This window comes from Bos grunniens, chromosome 4, assembly GCF_055505025.1.
Source record: "Bos grunniens cultivar Pamir isolate PY7600 chromosome 4, Bosgru_T2T1.0, whole genome shotgun sequence".
Taxonomy (NCBI): Eukaryota; Metazoa; Chordata; class Mammalia; order Artiodactyla; family Bovidae; genus Bos; species Bos grunniens.
Genome location: NC_141168.1, coordinates 63,281,213 through 63,299,150, shown reverse-complemented (window position 1 = coordinate 63,299,150; position 17,938 = coordinate 63,281,213). Strand labels below are relative to the sequence as shown.

Sequence of the window (17,938 nt, the reverse complement as noted above, 5' to 3'; positions counted from 1 at the left end):
GATACTGTCAAGATATATATACAATATTCTTTACAGTTAAATTTTCACACATTATAATGCATGTAAATTATATGTGTGATATAATGGATGGAAAATCAAATTACTCCCCTTCTACCACATCCCCATTTCTTTCCATTGTACCTCTGTAGAAAGAGTTGAAAATACAGTAAGTTTTAGAATGTTTACAGTGATCCACATATTTAAAAAATGGAGGGAAAATGGGTAGTAGCTGAACACATTTGAATTCAACAGAATAGCTTTTGAGATTTTATAATTTCAGCCTTTTCAATGCTTTGTCAGAGCATTTGAAAAAGTAGACTGTAAAATCCCACTTAGATATTTTGAGGAGAATTCTGTTGTGTGAAGCTTGGACTTGGAATGTAAAGCAGCACTCTAAGATGTCTGCATACTGAGAACTGTTCAGAGGGGCCTTGATACACATTTGAATTCTGTGCACTTAGGTGAGCCAAGACACTTCCGGTTTCCTGGGGATTAAGTTGATGCCATTAAGAGCGTCATGCTTTTGTTCTTTACCAGTCCTCTCGGGTTTCCTCTTGTGACTGTGGTCATAATACTGTTTTGAAGGTAGCCTAGTGCTTGGATAGACTCACAAAATAACTCACTCTGTTGTATTTGAAGAAAGGGCTGTGTCATGGGGCACAGGAATTTTTTGTTTAATACATTGTGTGGTATTATGTGACTTACCTTTTCTAGGCTTCATTTTCTCACTTTTAAAAGGAAGAGGATTCATGAGATAATCTTGAAGTCTCCATCTTAAAAAAACCCCCGAAACTATGTTATTATATGTATGTATTTTAATTGACTGATTTAAAAGTTTTGTTGGATATTCTGGGGAAAAAAAAAAGTGGAGTGAACAACCCTCAGTATTTCTAAAGCAGTTGTGTAATTGAGACATTCTAGATTTTGTGTTGTGTTCCCCTTTGATATTCTTGTCAACATAGAGGCTTTTGTTCTGTTGTATTTAAATGGTAATTATAACTAGGACCAAGCCAGCTCAGTTTGGTTTTTGGATTCAAAGGACTTGCTTGGGTAGCAGCAGTTAATTATACGGGAAACTTTAAGGTTAAAAACACTTTTCTTCCTATGATTTACAAGGAACCTCCTCGCATGTAACTTTAGAAAATTTTGTTAATATTTACATTCAGCATTGCAGTGTTTTTTGCCTCATTAATTGCATCTAGTCCTACTTTATCTGTACCAGATTTTTTTGGTTGGTAGCTGGCAATCTTTTGAGGTAGCTCCACATACATTTCAATGAACACCTGGGCCTTCTCATTAGCACAGGCCTTTACTGAAAGCTAGAGACATCCTTGTGTCCCTCTTTAATCTGACACCTGGTTTCAGGGTTATTTCGTCCAATATCCTGGCTTTGATGAAAGTTTATATTGGGAGCAGAGGGTCATTAAAGGGGTAAAATCCAGCATTTGGAAAGTCTAGAAAATCAGTCAACTGCAAATGATGAAGTTCTCAAATGTATGTCTCTAAAGCTACTTCCAGTGGTTGAAACCAATTTTGAAAATGTGAAAACTTGAAATAGTTTCTGATAAAACTTCCTGTAGAAAAAGTGCAGTCAGACTATCTTGGGACTGATTTGTGGAACATGGTAGGTGGCTCCCAGAAGGGAATCTCTACTCTCCAGTAAACACATATCTGTGCATCTTTGGACGTTCGTGTGATGACCGGCTCAGATCACAGTACCTGCAGAGCTCTCATGCATTTTCACCCTGCCTTGTGTTCTAGGTAGCTGTGTACTTGACTTTCTCTGACATAATGTGCAGACACAAGTTTGTTCTCTCCAGGTCATCAAGTCTGGGAGTGCAGTTCTGAGGAGGTTTGAGAATAATTGAGGCAGACAGAGCGCCTGAGATGAGGACCCTGGGTGGTAGAGTAGAGATTGGAAGGATGATTGGGAAGAACCATTTCTGAAAAACAGAGATGAGCTGTGGAGTATCTAGGTGGAATAGTTACGTAAGGAAATAAGCTCCAGAGGGAAGCAATTCTAGAAGAGGAGTAGATACTGGGGTGCATGTTTTGAGATGAGTCTGTCCTGGGTCAGTGCATTGCCAGGCTGCTTCTAATAGCTGGACCCCACCTTGATTTGAATCTGTGTCCATTGCTTCTTTGTTGCCAAATCATGCTGTCATATGAATGTGAAGCTCCTCTGGGGGCAGATAGTGTTTTCTAGTCATATGTTATCCTATTGTTGCCTAGCACATAGTAGACACATTTAAAAAAAAAATATTGAATTTAGTTTATATTTTCCAAGTGGGTTATAAGGGTTGTAATTTATATTTTATGTGTGTGGGGAGATGAAAAAGTTATTATTTAGTAGCTGATGGTCTTACTGATTAGCATGTCTTCTAGGAAGATGAGTGACCAAGCCTACACATTCTTTTCACATTGGCCTTTGTATGCTTTCTTTTGGCTATCAGCTTCATCCAGATTGTAAACAGCAACCCAGAAGACAAAGGTTTTATACTCCATTATCATTTCTTCTAGCCAAACAGTTTTGTGTGAATAGAACAGTCTAGTAAAGGAGAGGTTGTTTACCTTTAATTAGGTTTCCTAGGAAATAGTTCTAGCCTTTACCTTTGATTAAAATTGGAGTTTTTGTTTTCCAGATTATTTCCAGACATTATTATAAAAAGAACCATGTTTGGAAGCAGTAAGGGACTCTCAAATAAAATAATGATTTAAGATTACTTAGTCTTAGTAGTTCTGTAACTGGTTATATGATTTTTAATGTTAAAAATCCCTTCTGTGTTTACAGTTTAAATGGATTAGATTATGGTGTGTGTGTGTGTGTGTGTGTGTATGTATATATGTATGCATGTATAAGCAGTATTCTTTAAAACTACCTGGAGGTCATTTTAAAATTGAGATGTACCCAGTAGTAAGAAACTGAGTATTTTTGATTGAGAGATACTTTAAAAAATGTAGTGCTCTCATCACTCATTATGGATGAACCTTTAATAGGTGAAGGCATTGGTTCACCAATCTTGTGGATTGGTTTCTGCCTCAGGAATATTTTGCTTTTATAAATTTCATGGCCTAACAAACAAATTCATACATGCTAATGTGAAATAATATATTAAAGAAAATTTAGGAGTTAAACTTTGAGGAACAGGTTTTTTCTGGTATGCACGCTGAGAGTGTTGCATCATGAAAGACAATGACATTGTTAAGATTGTGGTGCTTTATGACATGTATATAATCGTTTATAAGCAAGTCATATTCAGTTTTATAGGTTGTGCATTGCTTAACTATAGAGATGTATATAGAGCTTACAAGTCTGTATTCTGCAACTCTGGGGGTGAATAGATGGAAAATACTATTTTATTCTCGAGGTCTATATTTTTGTATGCCAGGAGATCCAACCAGTCCATCCTAAAGGAGATCAGTCCTGTATTCATTGGAAGGACTGATGCTGAAGCTGAAACTCCAATACTTTGGCCACCTGATGCAAAGAGCTTGACTCATTTGAAAAGACCCTGATGGTAGGACAGATTGAGAGCAGGAAGAGAAGGGGACGACAGGGGATGAGATGGTTGGATGGCATCACTGACTCAATGGACATGGGTTTGGGTAAAGGGAGCTGGTGATGAACAGGGAGGCCTGGTGTGCTGCAGTCCATGAGGTCACAAAGAGTCAGACATGACTGAGCGACTGAATTGAACTGAACTGCGATAGTAAACTAGTAGATACTTCTGTTGAGTACATCAGATAAAAATAAGGGCTATACAAAAAAGTGTGATGTGATAGTGGCCTGATAGCTACTTTAGATTAGGTGGTCAGAAAGAAATAATATAATGAGAAAACAATGCAAAAACCTTTAAGTGGCACAGTTAAAATTATTTTATATACATCTTTTAAGATTGTCATTTTTGTATTTCTGTTGCTAAGGATACTGAGTCTGACACAGTTGTTTGTTTCACTCTGGATTTTTTCAAACTGTTTTAGCAGTGGATGTATTTTTTAAAATATTTATTTTGGCTGGTTTTCATAAATAAAGAATAACTATATAATGTCAAATTCTTTGAGTTTAACTCACTGACAAGATTCCAAGTATAAAACAGAGTTTAAAAAAATTTGAGTAACTTTGTTTTTATATAATAAGAAATTTTTTTTTTAAGTGTTCAGTGATATGTATATCTAAACTTGAAAAGAAAAGACTCGGAAGATAACTTAGTCTTCAGTTAAAAATGAATCTTTATTTAACTTTTCTAATGTCTATGAAATGTTATGAGCAGTTTAGCTTTTGTGTTCTTAACATTGTTTGCTTAAAAATGTTCATTTTTTAGGAAATACTATATTTTTTTCCAGCCTACTTTCTATCTCTTTTTTGTTTTTCACAAAGTGTTTCCATGTTGCTACTTGGATATTATGTCAGTTATTTTAAATAGCTTCAAAATAGAAGATAAAGTAGGTATGTGGTAATTTATATACTCATTCTTTTTTTTATAATTTTAAAAATTATTACTGGAATTTCACTGTTATAAGTATTTCTGTGATAGACATTTTGTGGCTTACAGATTTTTTTCTGCATGTTGGGTATCTTAAGGGATGTTATCCAAATGTGAATTTCTAAGTATTAATTTCTTTGTTGCCAAAAGAGTGTAATTCATGTCAACATATGGCAAAACCCACTACAATATTATAAAGTAATTAGCCTCCAATTAACATAAATAAATTAAAAAAAATTTTAAAAAGTAAACATTTTTTTACATATAATTTAAGGACGTTTTCATTTTATGGTTGTAAGAAATTATGATTAGCCATTCTAGGAAGGTTTTAACTAGAAAAAACAAAGCAAAAACATTTGAAAGAGAAACTATACTTTGTAGAACAAAGTTTAGAACTAAAGTATTTGGTATAGTTTTGATAAAGTCTGATGGAGGCAAGGATTTACTCAAGTGGGTATTCAAAGCTTGCCACCAGCTATATTTTTCAAAAAGCAATGTTAAAGTTTAACTGATTAATTTATCTTCTCATGTTTTAATTTCTGTCTTTGGGATCCTCTGAAAACTTTCTAATTAACAAAAAAAGATAAAAGTAGATAGTTCTTCAGCTAATCCTCAACTGTGCAGGTCATTTGTTTCTCTTACACTCTTCAGTTCAGTTCTACCATGCTTTTATGGATCTCCTGTCCTCTTTATTTGTTTGATGACATTTTATGGACTTACCACCCAGCGATCAGACTTAAAAAATCTTTGAAGATTAAACAGACTAGAGAGAACCTTGGTTGTTTGCAGCCTGAGCATTGTTTCTCTGGCCACTTCTGGGTGGATGGGTGTTGGGATTCTATGGTCTTTGCCAATAATGGGTTTACAGATTAATAAAACTAATAAGTTAAATGCTCTATGAGAACTGGAGATACGGTAGCCAAACAGCTTGCTTGTGAGTGTATAGCACTTTCTCATCGACCAGTGAAATCTTGAAGGTCTTAAGTGCATTACTGATGGATGTTACCTTGTCATGAATTGCATTTCTTCTTTTACTTATCTGGGTTTTATTATCTAACAGAAGCACTATAAATTCTGGCCATATACCATAGGAGTGCTACACTTGTAGAAACTATTACTGAGATCGAGCATTTTTTGTCCTCAACATAAAATAGGGCACAGTAATAATTAAATTTAATAGTGTGTATTGTTTGTTCACTTCCTGGAGTAAAAAAGAAAAATATTCATGAGCTGGTAAATATTCTTAGTTTTTGCATACAGCATCCAGGAAAATACTTTGTTACCCTCCTTAGATTCTTTAAAACAAAGTCCAGGGGTTAAGATTCCACACTTCCAGTGCAGGGGCACAGGTTTGAAGTGTGGTCCAGAAACTAAGATCCCGCATGCTATGCAACACCATGTGGCCAAAAGAAAGTTCATTATATCTGGCTTGCTTAAGTAAGGCTTTTGGTTTGAGGATGGAGTATCTGCTAAATTAAGAAAATTGGGTGTAAAGTACAAGAATTTTATCTTCAATTACTTATCTGTTCTATAAGCTAGTAGCAACAGATACTCTCTAGAATTATAGATCTGTTATAAACCCAGATTAAGAAAAAAATTAAGGTAAAAGGCAAGCTTGATATCTAACTTTCCCTAAAAAATTAAACAAGGTAAAAGGCAAGCTTGATATCTAACTTTCCCTAAAAACATGTATATTTACATGCTTTAAAAACTTCTGCCTGTGGTTTAGTTGCTAAGTTGTGTCCGACTCTTGCGACCCCATGGACTGTAGCCCGCTGGGCTCCTCTGTCCTTGGGATTTCCTAGGCAAGATTAGCGGAGTGGGTTGCTATTTCCTTCTCCATGGGATCTTCCTGACCCAGGAATCGAACCCAGGTCTCCTACATTGAAGGCAGGTTCTTTACCAACTGAACCATCAGGGAAGCCTAAAAACTTCTTCCTACCAGGAATGAAAGGAAGAACAATATTTTGGTGTGTGTTATTTTTACATAAAATAGCAGTAGTTTTCAGATATATGTCATTTAGGTTATTCAGGAAGCATATTGCAGATACTGTGAAAATATTAAATGTTTTTTCATTGTATTAATTTCCAATATCCTGACCTTATTATATATTCTCAAAATTTACCTTTTTTTTACCCAATTAAAATGTTCTAATTTGGACCTCAAACAGGGCTTTTTACATATGAGATAAAGCCAGACAGGAAGTAGAGTGACTTAAGTGTATAGTGTGTTGTCTTTTGTTTGCTTTGTATACATGTGGCAGTAGCTACTTAAAGCCAGATGTATTATGACCATTCATGTTTAGGAATTCTCATCCATCCATCTAGTTTTATATTATTTATTTATTTTTTCTAGGCCCCAGGCTTCTTTGTTTAAGAACAAAGTGATGAGTGATGTGGGAATTAAAGTCAAGAGCATCACTGAACTTCACCTTCCCTCCAACCAGTTTCCCCAAACTCCCTGCCCCCACAGCCATTGTGTTCCCAATTCCTTTCTTAGTGAATGAAAAACTTAATCCCAAAGCCCTGGTACAAACCCCAGAGTTCTCTCCCTAGCTCTCCCCTTCCTCTGCCCCCCATTCCTGGGGTGAGCAGGCACCTCAGTTTGAATGCATGGGAGAGCCCAGAGCGGTGACAGACACCAAGGGAAAGGCCTCACCCTCAGGGAATGGGACCGAAGAGTACCGCGTAGTGAAGTGAGGGCCCCCGTAGCCTGGGGTACCAAAATGGGGCCCTGTCATCCATCTAGTTTTAGAGCTAAACCCCTAAGCCTTCTGATGTAATTCTGGTCCCGCGTGCTTTCCATGTTTCCCTCTCCTGCTGTGAATTTGATTCTTCAGTCTGCATTTCTCAAAGTGTGAGCTGACATGTCCAGTAAAGAAACTTATGAAATTGTTTGCCACCATGATAAATGTTTGTAAAAAGCTGGAAAAGATCCCTGAGAAGGTATCATTTCCCTAAAGTTCTGTTGCTATTGAAAGGCAAAATTTAGTGGAAGAAGTTTCAATTTAAGAAACACTGTTTCATCTGGGTTGGAGTTAAGTTAGATGAGACTTTAAATTCTTAATTCTTCTTGACTATTGTGAAAGGCTTGATAAATATGAAATCAGGAATTAAAAAAAAAATTATTTTTGTTTTTGGCTGACTTTCAGTGGCTTTATTTTCTATTGGGTAGACAGTATCCTGCTGCTGTCAATTCAGGACCCATGCCTGCACCATCTGTGAACACCAGACCTGCCTGGTCTGTGCAGGGAAACTTTGCTTGTTCAGGCTGCCTTGCCAGCCTCTTCACTCAGGTCTTGCTGCTTTGGTGACAGATGAAAGACTCTGATGAAGTAGACTTTTAAGAAAGAGTGGGTTAATATGTTTCTGGAGACAGAAGAAGGGGCCTTTGGTATATACTCTAATAACTAGAGAGATGGTTCTGTGTGTGTGTATGTGTGTTCAGGCCACACTGTGGAGAATTTTCCCTGCATAGAGAACTCAGTACTGACACCTGAGAGCTTTTGTGTCCTAACTTCAGTTTCATTAAAAGTAAGTTCCGAGAACATTAAAAATGAGTTTTTACCCATTTAGGCTTTTAATTTCATATTTTAAAAAGTGCTTTTTATGTTAAACAATACTATTTCCCACCTTTTAGGGTAGCTAACAACTCTAGTTAATGAGAGCCCTGAGTTTGAGTCTTTGTTTGCTTGAAATTCTTAGTATGGCTCCCCAGCTTAAAGAAGACTACCTAGTATTGCCCTACCATTTAATTAAACAAGCAAAACAATCTAAACTTGTGGCCCTTAGTCTTCTTCTAGGTCACTATTCCTTTTAGAAGCTCTTAATCTAATTCAGAAATACATGCATGAATGGATGTCTACACACATTCACCTCTCCACCTCAGTTCACGTGTATACTCATATCAGCATGCATCCCCATCCATCCTAGTTCCTGGAGATTCATAAATCCCCTCTTGAAGTACATTGACAACCTCCAGTTTAAGAACTTACACAAGTTTTAAGTGAAAGGAAGAAAGCAAGATGTTGTTCCCACCACTCCCACCCCACCTCACCCCACCCCACCCCACCCCACACCTTGGGTAAAAGGCAGCTTATTTATTTAATCACCTGTCATTCTTCAGCATCTGTTCATTCACCCACCCATCTATCCATGTTTTATCAGGTGCTTTTTTTGTTGTTGTTGGAACACTTTATTTTCTGCTTTTCCTTTCTTTTCTTTCTTCTTAAATCAGGAACTAGACTGCTTTCTAAATACAGAAAATGGAAGGATGATTCATGGCAACTACGAAGCTGTTCAAGTGGAGAATATACACATATTTGTTTTTGTATAATGCTACAATTTTAAGCATTTATAACTTTGGGAAAGTTGTACAGATAGTCATTTTAGCTTGGCTTGGTATACTGTCATCTCTTTTTTCTCCTTTGGCAAGTATTCCTTTGAACCTTTTGTTCTGCTCTAGTTTTAAAATACATTGTTAGTAAAGCAGAATAGGATTTTCTTGGGTAAAAATAAAATCACTAGGCATCTGACCATTACTTCAGAAAGGTACTCTGTCAGAGTAGTTTTTAAAATGTTTTAAATGAAGATTTTACTCCTTTTACCAAAAGTTTCTTTTTGAAGTTATTTGTTTATTTCACATATGAATCATTTTGTGAAGGTATTTTTAGGACTGTAGGGATTCACCTCAGTAATTTTACACATGAAAAATTTTCGTATTAAATTGTTTTCCTCCTAGTCCTTACTACTTTAAAAAATTACTGTTGAAACCTTATTTCTTTTTGATGTTTATTTTCAGTATTCATTTTTCTACTGCCCATGTCTTTCTCACCTAGATAAGAAATTAAGCATCTATTTTTTTTTTTTATGTAGACAAGGAAGGCAAACTAACTTATTTGCTAAATAAGGTCCTCATTGCCCTATCATTTTCATTAAGACTGAAATATAAGATCAGGGAAGAAAGAGTCACTCTCAGCGTACTGCACATGAGAAAAAGCAGTGTGTTCACATGTGTACAACCTGCTGCAGAGTCTTAGCTAATGAGGAGTGCAGGCAGAGTGGATCCTCATAGCCAACACTTGTGTCAAGAGCATATCATGAAAGATGAAAAAATACAAGTCAGCTTTGATAGCATTTAGGTTTTAAGTAAATATAATATTCTAGCAAAAAAGATTCATTCCTATATCTTAAATTAAACATATTTCATGAGAAGAAAATGTCAATGTTATGGACTTATCTAATACAACTAAGCCTTAGGTTCTGTCTTTGCTCTTAGGGTATGAAGGAAAATTTAACTGTTTTGAAATATTTGATATGTTGGGGTAGATTTGTAATTTAATGGTAAATATTAAGATTATTTTTTTCCTAGTGGAAATAAAGCATGGAGATTAATAAGCTCATCAATAGAAAAGATCTTTTTCTGTCTCCAAGTGACAATGTAGTTTTTTTTATTAAATAGTGTGAGTCATTATTATATGTACTAAAGGATGAAATCAGGCTTTCTGTTTCATTTTTTTCATCCTAGATATCTCTTTTCTTTAGACTCTCTGAATATTCTGCCTCTCCTTTAATAATGCAGTGTTCAGTCTTAAGAACTCTCCATATTACTTTTCCTACCTAACTTTTTCCCTAAGAACAAAAATATCTCATTCAGCCTGGGGATCATTTGAAGGAACCTATAGAAAATGGTTTGAAACAAATTATAAAGCATCTTGAGTCTGAACTTCTGGCCCAACTCAGTCACTCAGTATTTTTTTAGAGGATTATTTGAGGTGAAGGTCCAGTGATATTTCTATTCTCGGCCACTAACGGATAAATGATAAAAGAATTTTAAGGTCTTTGCTAGTGAACTCTGTAAAGAGTGCCAGTCTTGGGTGAGCAGTGAAGTAAGGAGTTTGGATCTGAAAGGGAGCAAATGAAAAACTATTATGACTCTGAAGTGGTCAGTAATGCAGTAAAACTGAGAATTGGGACTTTGTAGCTAAACCTAAAAGATATAATGAATTCTGGTTTACATTTACTCTAGTTCATGACCCAGATTAAAAAGTGCCTGTGGAATTGCATGAGTATGTATGGATAAACATTTTTTTATTATTAATTGCTATTTACTGAGCAGTAAGCACTAACTGCATTTATTTCTAAACAAAATATCATTTAATTCTCCTTAAACATGTGAGTATTTTAGTGATACCTACATTTTGTAGATATGATACATTGAAGTAAACCCACATATGCTAGAATTTTGTTAGAGTTGGTTAGAGAGGCAGAGTGCTCTTTAAAGGTAATGTGACTATCCATTTGCCTTAAAAAAGGTTTAAAATATTTAAAATACCTAAGTAGATTATATACAATCTAGACAGTACTTTGATGTTTGTCCTTTGTGCATTTTATAGTGGGCCAAGTTGCTGTGTGAGATAGTTACATTTTCATTTGCTGCCTGGTCTAGGAAACCTTTCTGATTTCAGAATATATATTCTTGGAATTTTAAGACTTTAGAGCAAGTGTTTCATGTAGTGAGTTCCAGGTAAAATTTGTAATGGAAAAAAAAATCCCTATGAAGTAGTAAAATCAGATGTGATATACTTTCAGTTAGGTTTCCCAAGTGGCTCAGTGAAAGAATCTGCCTGCCAAGCAGGAAATTTGATCCCTGGGTCAGGAAAATCCCCTGGAAAAGGAGATGGCTACCCACTCCAGTATTCTTGTCTGAGAAATCCCATGGACACAGGAGCCTGGCGGGCTACAGTCCATGAGGTCATAAAAAAGAGTGAGACCTGACTTAGCGACTAAACAGCAACATACTTTCAATTATTTAAAATTCATTATTTGCAGCTTGGGTTGAATGGTAACAAGAGATGCCTAGATTCTATTGGAGACTGAAAAGATTGAAGAGTTTTTCAATAGAAGTATATTAGATAGTAAAAGAAGAGTCTTTTATATATATATATATTTATTTTAAATATCTTGATATATTTAAGAAGCAACTACCATAAATGTGTTACTTTTTGCTATAAAATAGTTTTTGTATTATATGCTTATGTACACATTTTCCTATAGTTTAGAATCAACTTCCTCTATCTGGAAAAATTTCGCTTATCCTTCATGGTCCAGAAAATGTCCTTCCAGCCATATTCCTGAAACAGTAAAAATGATGATGTATTACAGTTAAGTTGTCTTCCTTCTTTAGGACTTGGCGACATCTAGTACATAGAAGGTGATTGACAAGTATTTGCAGAATGAATGAAAGAATGGGTGAATACGTTATACTTTTAATTAATTTAACAAAATTTTTAGCCAGGTTTAGCTATTCAGATCAATTTATATAAATATATGAAGCATTCAAGTAAATGAGCAACTACCATCATAGTTCATTGTCTTTGGGAACACTTGCTGATTCCTCTTTCTTTACCCAGTGAGTTTTGGACCAATTTTTTCACGGTACTTGTCCTGATTGTTTTCATAGTGTTCAAATCTGTATTTTTGTATGTAGAGGGAAATAATTTTCTCAACACTAATCGCTAATAAATATTGAATTGTCATGAAGGAGTTCTTGTTTAATAAACAGACGTGTAAAAACAAACAAAAAAAATAAAGTAAAAAGGGTTATGAATAATGACATTCTGAATTTGAAAACATTTTATTATGGAAGTTTTTATACATAAGGAAGTTGAAAGAAATTTGGTGAATACCAGTTTACCTACCACTCATTTTAGCAATTGTTGTTGTCATTGTTTAGTTGCTCAGTTGTGTCTGACTCCAGGGACTGCAGCCCGCCAAGGTTCTATGTCCCCAAGCATACTGGGGTGGGTTGCCGTTTCCTTCCAGAGGATCTTCCTGACCCTGGGATCAAACCTGTGTCTCGTGCAATGCAGGTGGATTCTTTACTGCTGATCCACTGTGGGGGGGCAAACATTTGTCAATTATCTGTCAAGTATCAATTTGTCAAGTATCTGGTCCATTTGTTTGTCCCTTTATTCATCCCTCTATTCCATCTATCTTATGATACATTTAAAGGTAAATGCTTTAGCATGCATATCATCATCTAGAATTCAGTAATAGTTTCCATTTTTTTTTCTTCTTGAGGTAAATTGAAGTACGATGGACATGCGTAGTCTTAAGTGAACGTTTGCTAATTTTGACAGATGCTTGTGCCTGTTAACACAAACTTCTATCAAGATAACATTACCATCACCTCAGAAAGTTCCCTCATGTCCATTCCCAGTCAGCTTTTACCATCACACCTCATGGCAAACAATTTTTCTGATTTTTTTTTTCTGTTCCTTGGTAAGTTTTGCCAAAACATGACATCTTTAAGGAGTCAACGTATGTAAATGTTTAACTGGAAAACATAGGAAGGCGACAGATTGTTGTGTGAAATGATCTTAAGAATGACAGCTGTAAAACCTGAGAGGGCAGCTGATGCAGGAAAGCTAAAACGACTTCATGAGATGACTTATGACACGAATTTAGGGCAATGCCAGAAGGACACACAGGTAGCGGCCATTAAATCTTGTAATTGCTTATAATGGTATTGGACCATATAAACCTGAAAGTCACTTGACAGATTTTTGCCTGGTTGTCAGCAAGAGTGACATAATTCTATGACCCAAATAAACGCATATCTTTACAAAGGTTGTAAAGTTGAAATATGGCATTTGTTTCAAGTATTTTGCTTTTGTGATTGAGCTAGCTAAAAATACTGGGCTTTTAAAATAATCTATTATAAAACATTGATGTAAATACAAAGTTTTAATTGTATAATGGAGAAAAATATTTTGGAATGTATAAAATCACTTTGTATTAAGAGTCTTTGTATTTAAAAATACAGTTTTAATAGTGTAGTTATACATCATATAGGGTTGTGCAGGTATAATGAATTAATCATGTACTTTGTATCCATCACTAATATGTTTAAATTCTGAACTTTAGCCAATAGAAAAAGAAATCACCATTAAAATCTATAAAATAGTAGAACATAGTTTGGGAACCGATCTTCAATTTATCACTATTTCTAGTCTCTAACCTCTCTTTTGCATAAAGGCTGAATATTAGCTGATGGTTTGTTAGAATGTACACCACCCAACCCCCACCCCACCTACCTTTTCTCTCTTCCTTATTTCTCTCCTTCCCTTTCTCCTTCCCTTCCTGCTACTTAAAAATGTATTTATTGTGCACTGACTATATAACATTGTATAAGATTCTGGAGATACTGTGAGTAGAAAGTATCTTAATGTAAATCAGATTCTAAAACTAGTACTTAGATTTGTAAACATTAAATTCTAATGAGTCAGAGCTCACTTTAAAAGCAATCATGCCTCTTAAAGTTTTTCAATAGTTTTTGTAGAAAATGAAACATGGTGGTATACGTGATCTAAGTTGATTGGGTATTTGTGGTGGGGACATAATTCTTTTCTTTTCACAACTGAAACACTGGACCTGGTTTATCATTGACACCTGCCCTACCCATCAACTCTTCATGCTCAGTGTAGTCATCTGTATATTTAGCGCTCTCTTACTTTAATAAAGATTCACTTGTGTCTCTGCTTCTACAGGTAGTTTTTTATTTGTTTTAAAAGAACTGTTCTTGGTCACAGAAGTCAGGAATTTCTTCTGTGATCTCTCAATTTGCATAGTATTACAGAACAAAGTTCATGGAGCTAGAAGTCAGGAAACTGATTTTCTCCATTTTATTAGCTATGACCTGGGACAACTTAGGTGCTTAGTTGCTGTTACTTACAATGAAGTACTTTCCAATTTAGGCTGTATCTCAGAGAAGAAAAAATATGTGTATATAAAAATTGAAGTGTAATTACTTTAGAACTATTTTTATTGTAGGAAAATATGCATAACATAGAATGTATTATTTTAACCATTTTCAGTACCTTAAATGTATTCTCCTTGTTGTACCACCGTCACCCACATCCATCTCCAGAATTTTTCATCTTTTCCACACTGAAAGTCTGTACTTGTTAAATAGTAACTCAGTGACTCCTCATACTTCCCTCCCTGCGGCCTCTCAGTTCAGTTCCGTTCCATTCAGTTGCTCAGTCGTGTCCAACTCTTTGCGACCCCATGGACTACAGCATGCCAGGCCTCCCTGTCCATCACCAACTCCCAGAGTTTACTCAAAGTCATGTCCACTGAGTCGGTGATGCCATCCAACCATCTCAACCTCTGTCGTCCCCTTCTCCTCCTGCATTCCATCTTTCCCAGCATCAGAGTCCTTTCAAATGAGTCAGGTCTTTGCATCAGGTGGCCAAAGTACTGGAGTTTCGCTTCAAACATCAGTCTTTCCAATGAACACCCAGGACTGATCTCCCCTAGGATGGACTGGTTGGATCTCCTTGCCATCCAAGGGGCTCTCAAGAGTCTTCTCCAACACCACAGTTCAAAGGCATCAATTCTTTGGTGCTCAGCCTTCTTTGTAGTCCAACTCTCACATCCATACATGACTACTGGAAAAACCATAGCCTTGGCTATATGGACCTTTGATGGCAAAAGAATGTCTCTGCTTTTTAGTATGCTGTCTAGGTTTGTTATAACTTTCCTCCCAAGGAGTAAGCATCTTTTAATTTCATGGCTGCAGTCACCATCTGCAGTGATTTTGGAGCCCCCCAAAATAGTCTGACACTGTTTCCCCGTCTATTTGCTATAAAGTGATAGGACTGGATGCCATGATCTTTGTTTTCTGAATGTTGAGCTTTAAGCCAACTTTTTCACTCTCCTCTTCACTTTCATCAAGAGGCTCTTTAGTTCTTCTTCACTTTCTGCCATAAGGGTGGTGTCATCTGCATATCTGAGGTTATTGATATTTCTCCCGGCAATCTTGATTCCAGCTTGCGCTTCATCCAGCCCAACGTTTCTCATGATGTACTCTGCATTTAAGTTAAATAAACAGGGTGACAATATACAACCTTGATGTATTGCTTTTCCTATCTGGAACCAGTCTGCTGTTCCATGTCCAGTTCTAACTGTTGCTTCCTGACCTGCATACAGACTTCTCAGGAGGCAGGTCAGGTGGTCTGGTATTCCCATCTCTTTCAGAATTTTCCACAGTTTATTGTGATCCACACAGTCAAAGGCTCTGGCATAGTCAATAAAGCAGAAATAGATGTTTTTCTGGAACTCTCTTGCTTTTTCCATGATCCAGCAGATGTTGGCAATGTCTTGTTCCTCTGCCTTTTCTAAAACCAGCTTGAACATCTGGAAGTTCATGGTTCATGTATTGTTGAAGCCTGGCTTGGAGAATTTTGAGCATTACTTTACTAGCGTGTGAGATGAGTGCAATTGTGCGGTAGTTTGATCATTCTTTGGCATTGCCTCTCTTAGGGATTGGAATGAAAACTGACCTTTTCCAGTCGTATGGCCACTGCTGAGTTTTCCAAATTTCCCGCCTCTGGACACCACCATCTTTTGTCTTTAGGATTACAGAAGATTTTTTTGTTGTTGTTGTTAAGAGGGCTAACTTTTCTCTTTCCTCCCATTCCTCTTAGTTTAAGAAGTGTTCTAATGTTTTAACATATTCTCTAATTTTTATTCTACAGCCGTGGAGACAGCAACAAAAACACTTTGAAATAAATGTGCCCAGGCAATTGTATAAATGTAATGCATTTAAACTAGCCATTTATTTGATATTAGGCATTTCATTTGATTTCCACCTATGGCTATGGCTTTGAGAAGTTTGATTTACAATTTATTTGATGTGATTTCAGGTTGTGAATCTTTGCAATGCAATAATTAGAACTTAGGTTATTTGAAGTATGGCTTAATGAAGTGTAAAGGGTAGGAAATGAAAGATAAATAACATGTAACCTAGGGAATATTTGCATAAATGGCATTTAGCTGTTGGGCATTTTTTAATTTATACTGCAAGTGCTTTTTCATAATATATAAAGGTGGTTTTACTAATGTTGGTACAATTTAGAACATTTTGTAAAGGTAATTAGATGATTGAAATTTTTGTTTTTTATTTTCAATGATTTGATATTTTCAGGCCAGCATTTGGTTCAATATATTGAGTACTAAAAGAAAAGTCCTAGTCATTTGAATAGCCATAACTCTAATTGTATGAAGAATTTCACTGGTATAAGCAGTACAAAGTTTAAAGGAACTCAATGTAACCTAGTTACCAGAAATGATGTTTGTTGAATGCCAGTGAGATATAATGATGTTTCTGTTTTTGCTTTTTTTTGGTATTGACGGTTGAAGAGATACCAGAAAAGGTCCAGAGTGGATGGGACACACGTTTTTCAAATTGACCTTTTTAAATCCTGGGATTCAGTGACAGTGATGTAACTGAGTTATTAAATGCTGTGACTCCTGGAATGAAGAAACAAAAATGTAGATATTGCTAATTGGTAAATACTTAGATCAAGACAAAATTTCCTAGTTTCAGAGGCATGAAGGCTTTGTTGCGGATCTGAAATTTAAACATTTTTTGAGAAAAAAATGCAAAATTGCAACTACAGATTAATGTATACAAGTTTAATACTTACAATGAGAAAAGAAAATGGATGACATGTTTTTAAAAAGATGGCCAAATTTTTGAATTCCTGATCATACTTTAAAACTACTAAAATTTAAAAATTGACACCTATAGGATATGTAGTCTTTGATTGTCTCTTCCTGTGGTATGCTTATGCTACATGTTTGTGCTGTACAAAGAGAGTTTGAGAAATTCTATTTCAAGAGTCCTACAAAAATGAAAAAGGAAATGTGTGCTGCATTTATAATTACATAAGAGTTATCAAATATATTCCTAATAAAAGAAAATGCTTGATTTACTAGGCATTGGCTAAAGACTGAATTATCTGCTTATACTATTTCCTATATCATGATTGGAAGAATTTACCCCAGACTGTCTTTTAGCTGTGTATATTTCAGACTTCCTCCCCGACTTACCACCTACCTGTAGTTCTAGTTTCCATGGGACACATCATATGTCTCCTTGACCTCTGTCTCTAAACTTTCATTTCATGACTCCAGGTAGTTGGTGCAATGGGTAAAAAAGGGGTATTACTAGAAGGTAGTCCTACAGTGGAATAATTAATTACACATGGAAATGAGTGAGAACCACATACATACATCCTACTAAACCCAAATTGAATGTGTCACCAATTCTCTCTCCTCTTTGTTGGAACCTCAAAGTGCCTGCTATGACTCACACCATTTGACATGAGAAAATAACCCTGAAGCCTAAGCTTCATGAAGCAAATTTATGGTAAAATCACCTCTGTGGATTCTGTAGTGCTGTGTCTATGGTGAAGGAAATCTGCCATCCAATATGGTTGCCACTAGTCATATGTGCCTGTTGAATACTTGAAATATGATTAGTGCCCCAGAGAAATGAATCTTTAATTTTATACTTTAAAGTTAAGGAGATATTTGTGACTAATGTACTGTGTTGGATAGTATAGGTCTAGCATCTTTATTATTATTTTATGTAAAATTAGTGC

The 17,938-nt window shown here is 35.7% G+C and overlaps 1 protein-coding gene across 26 annotated transcripts in view; it reads left to right on the top strand.

The window, feature by feature from the left end:
* Positions 1 to 17,938, top strand: part of IMMP2L (inner mitochondrial membrane peptidase subunit 2) — a 958,924-nt gene that overhangs the window by 122,532 nt on the left and 818,454 nt on the right. Inside the window, exon 5 of one of the 26 annotated variants that reach the window (XM_086396592.1) lies at positions 16,692 to 17,271. The exons of the other annotated variants lie outside the window; for them this stretch is intronic. Coding sequence (XP_086252718.1) covers positions 16,692 to 16,767 — 76 coding nt within the window. The 3' untranslated portion in view covers positions 16,768 to 17,271. Of the gene's footprint in view, positions 1 to 16,691; positions 17,272 to 17,938 lie in introns of those variants that run through there. 26 annotated transcript variants of the gene reach the window in all.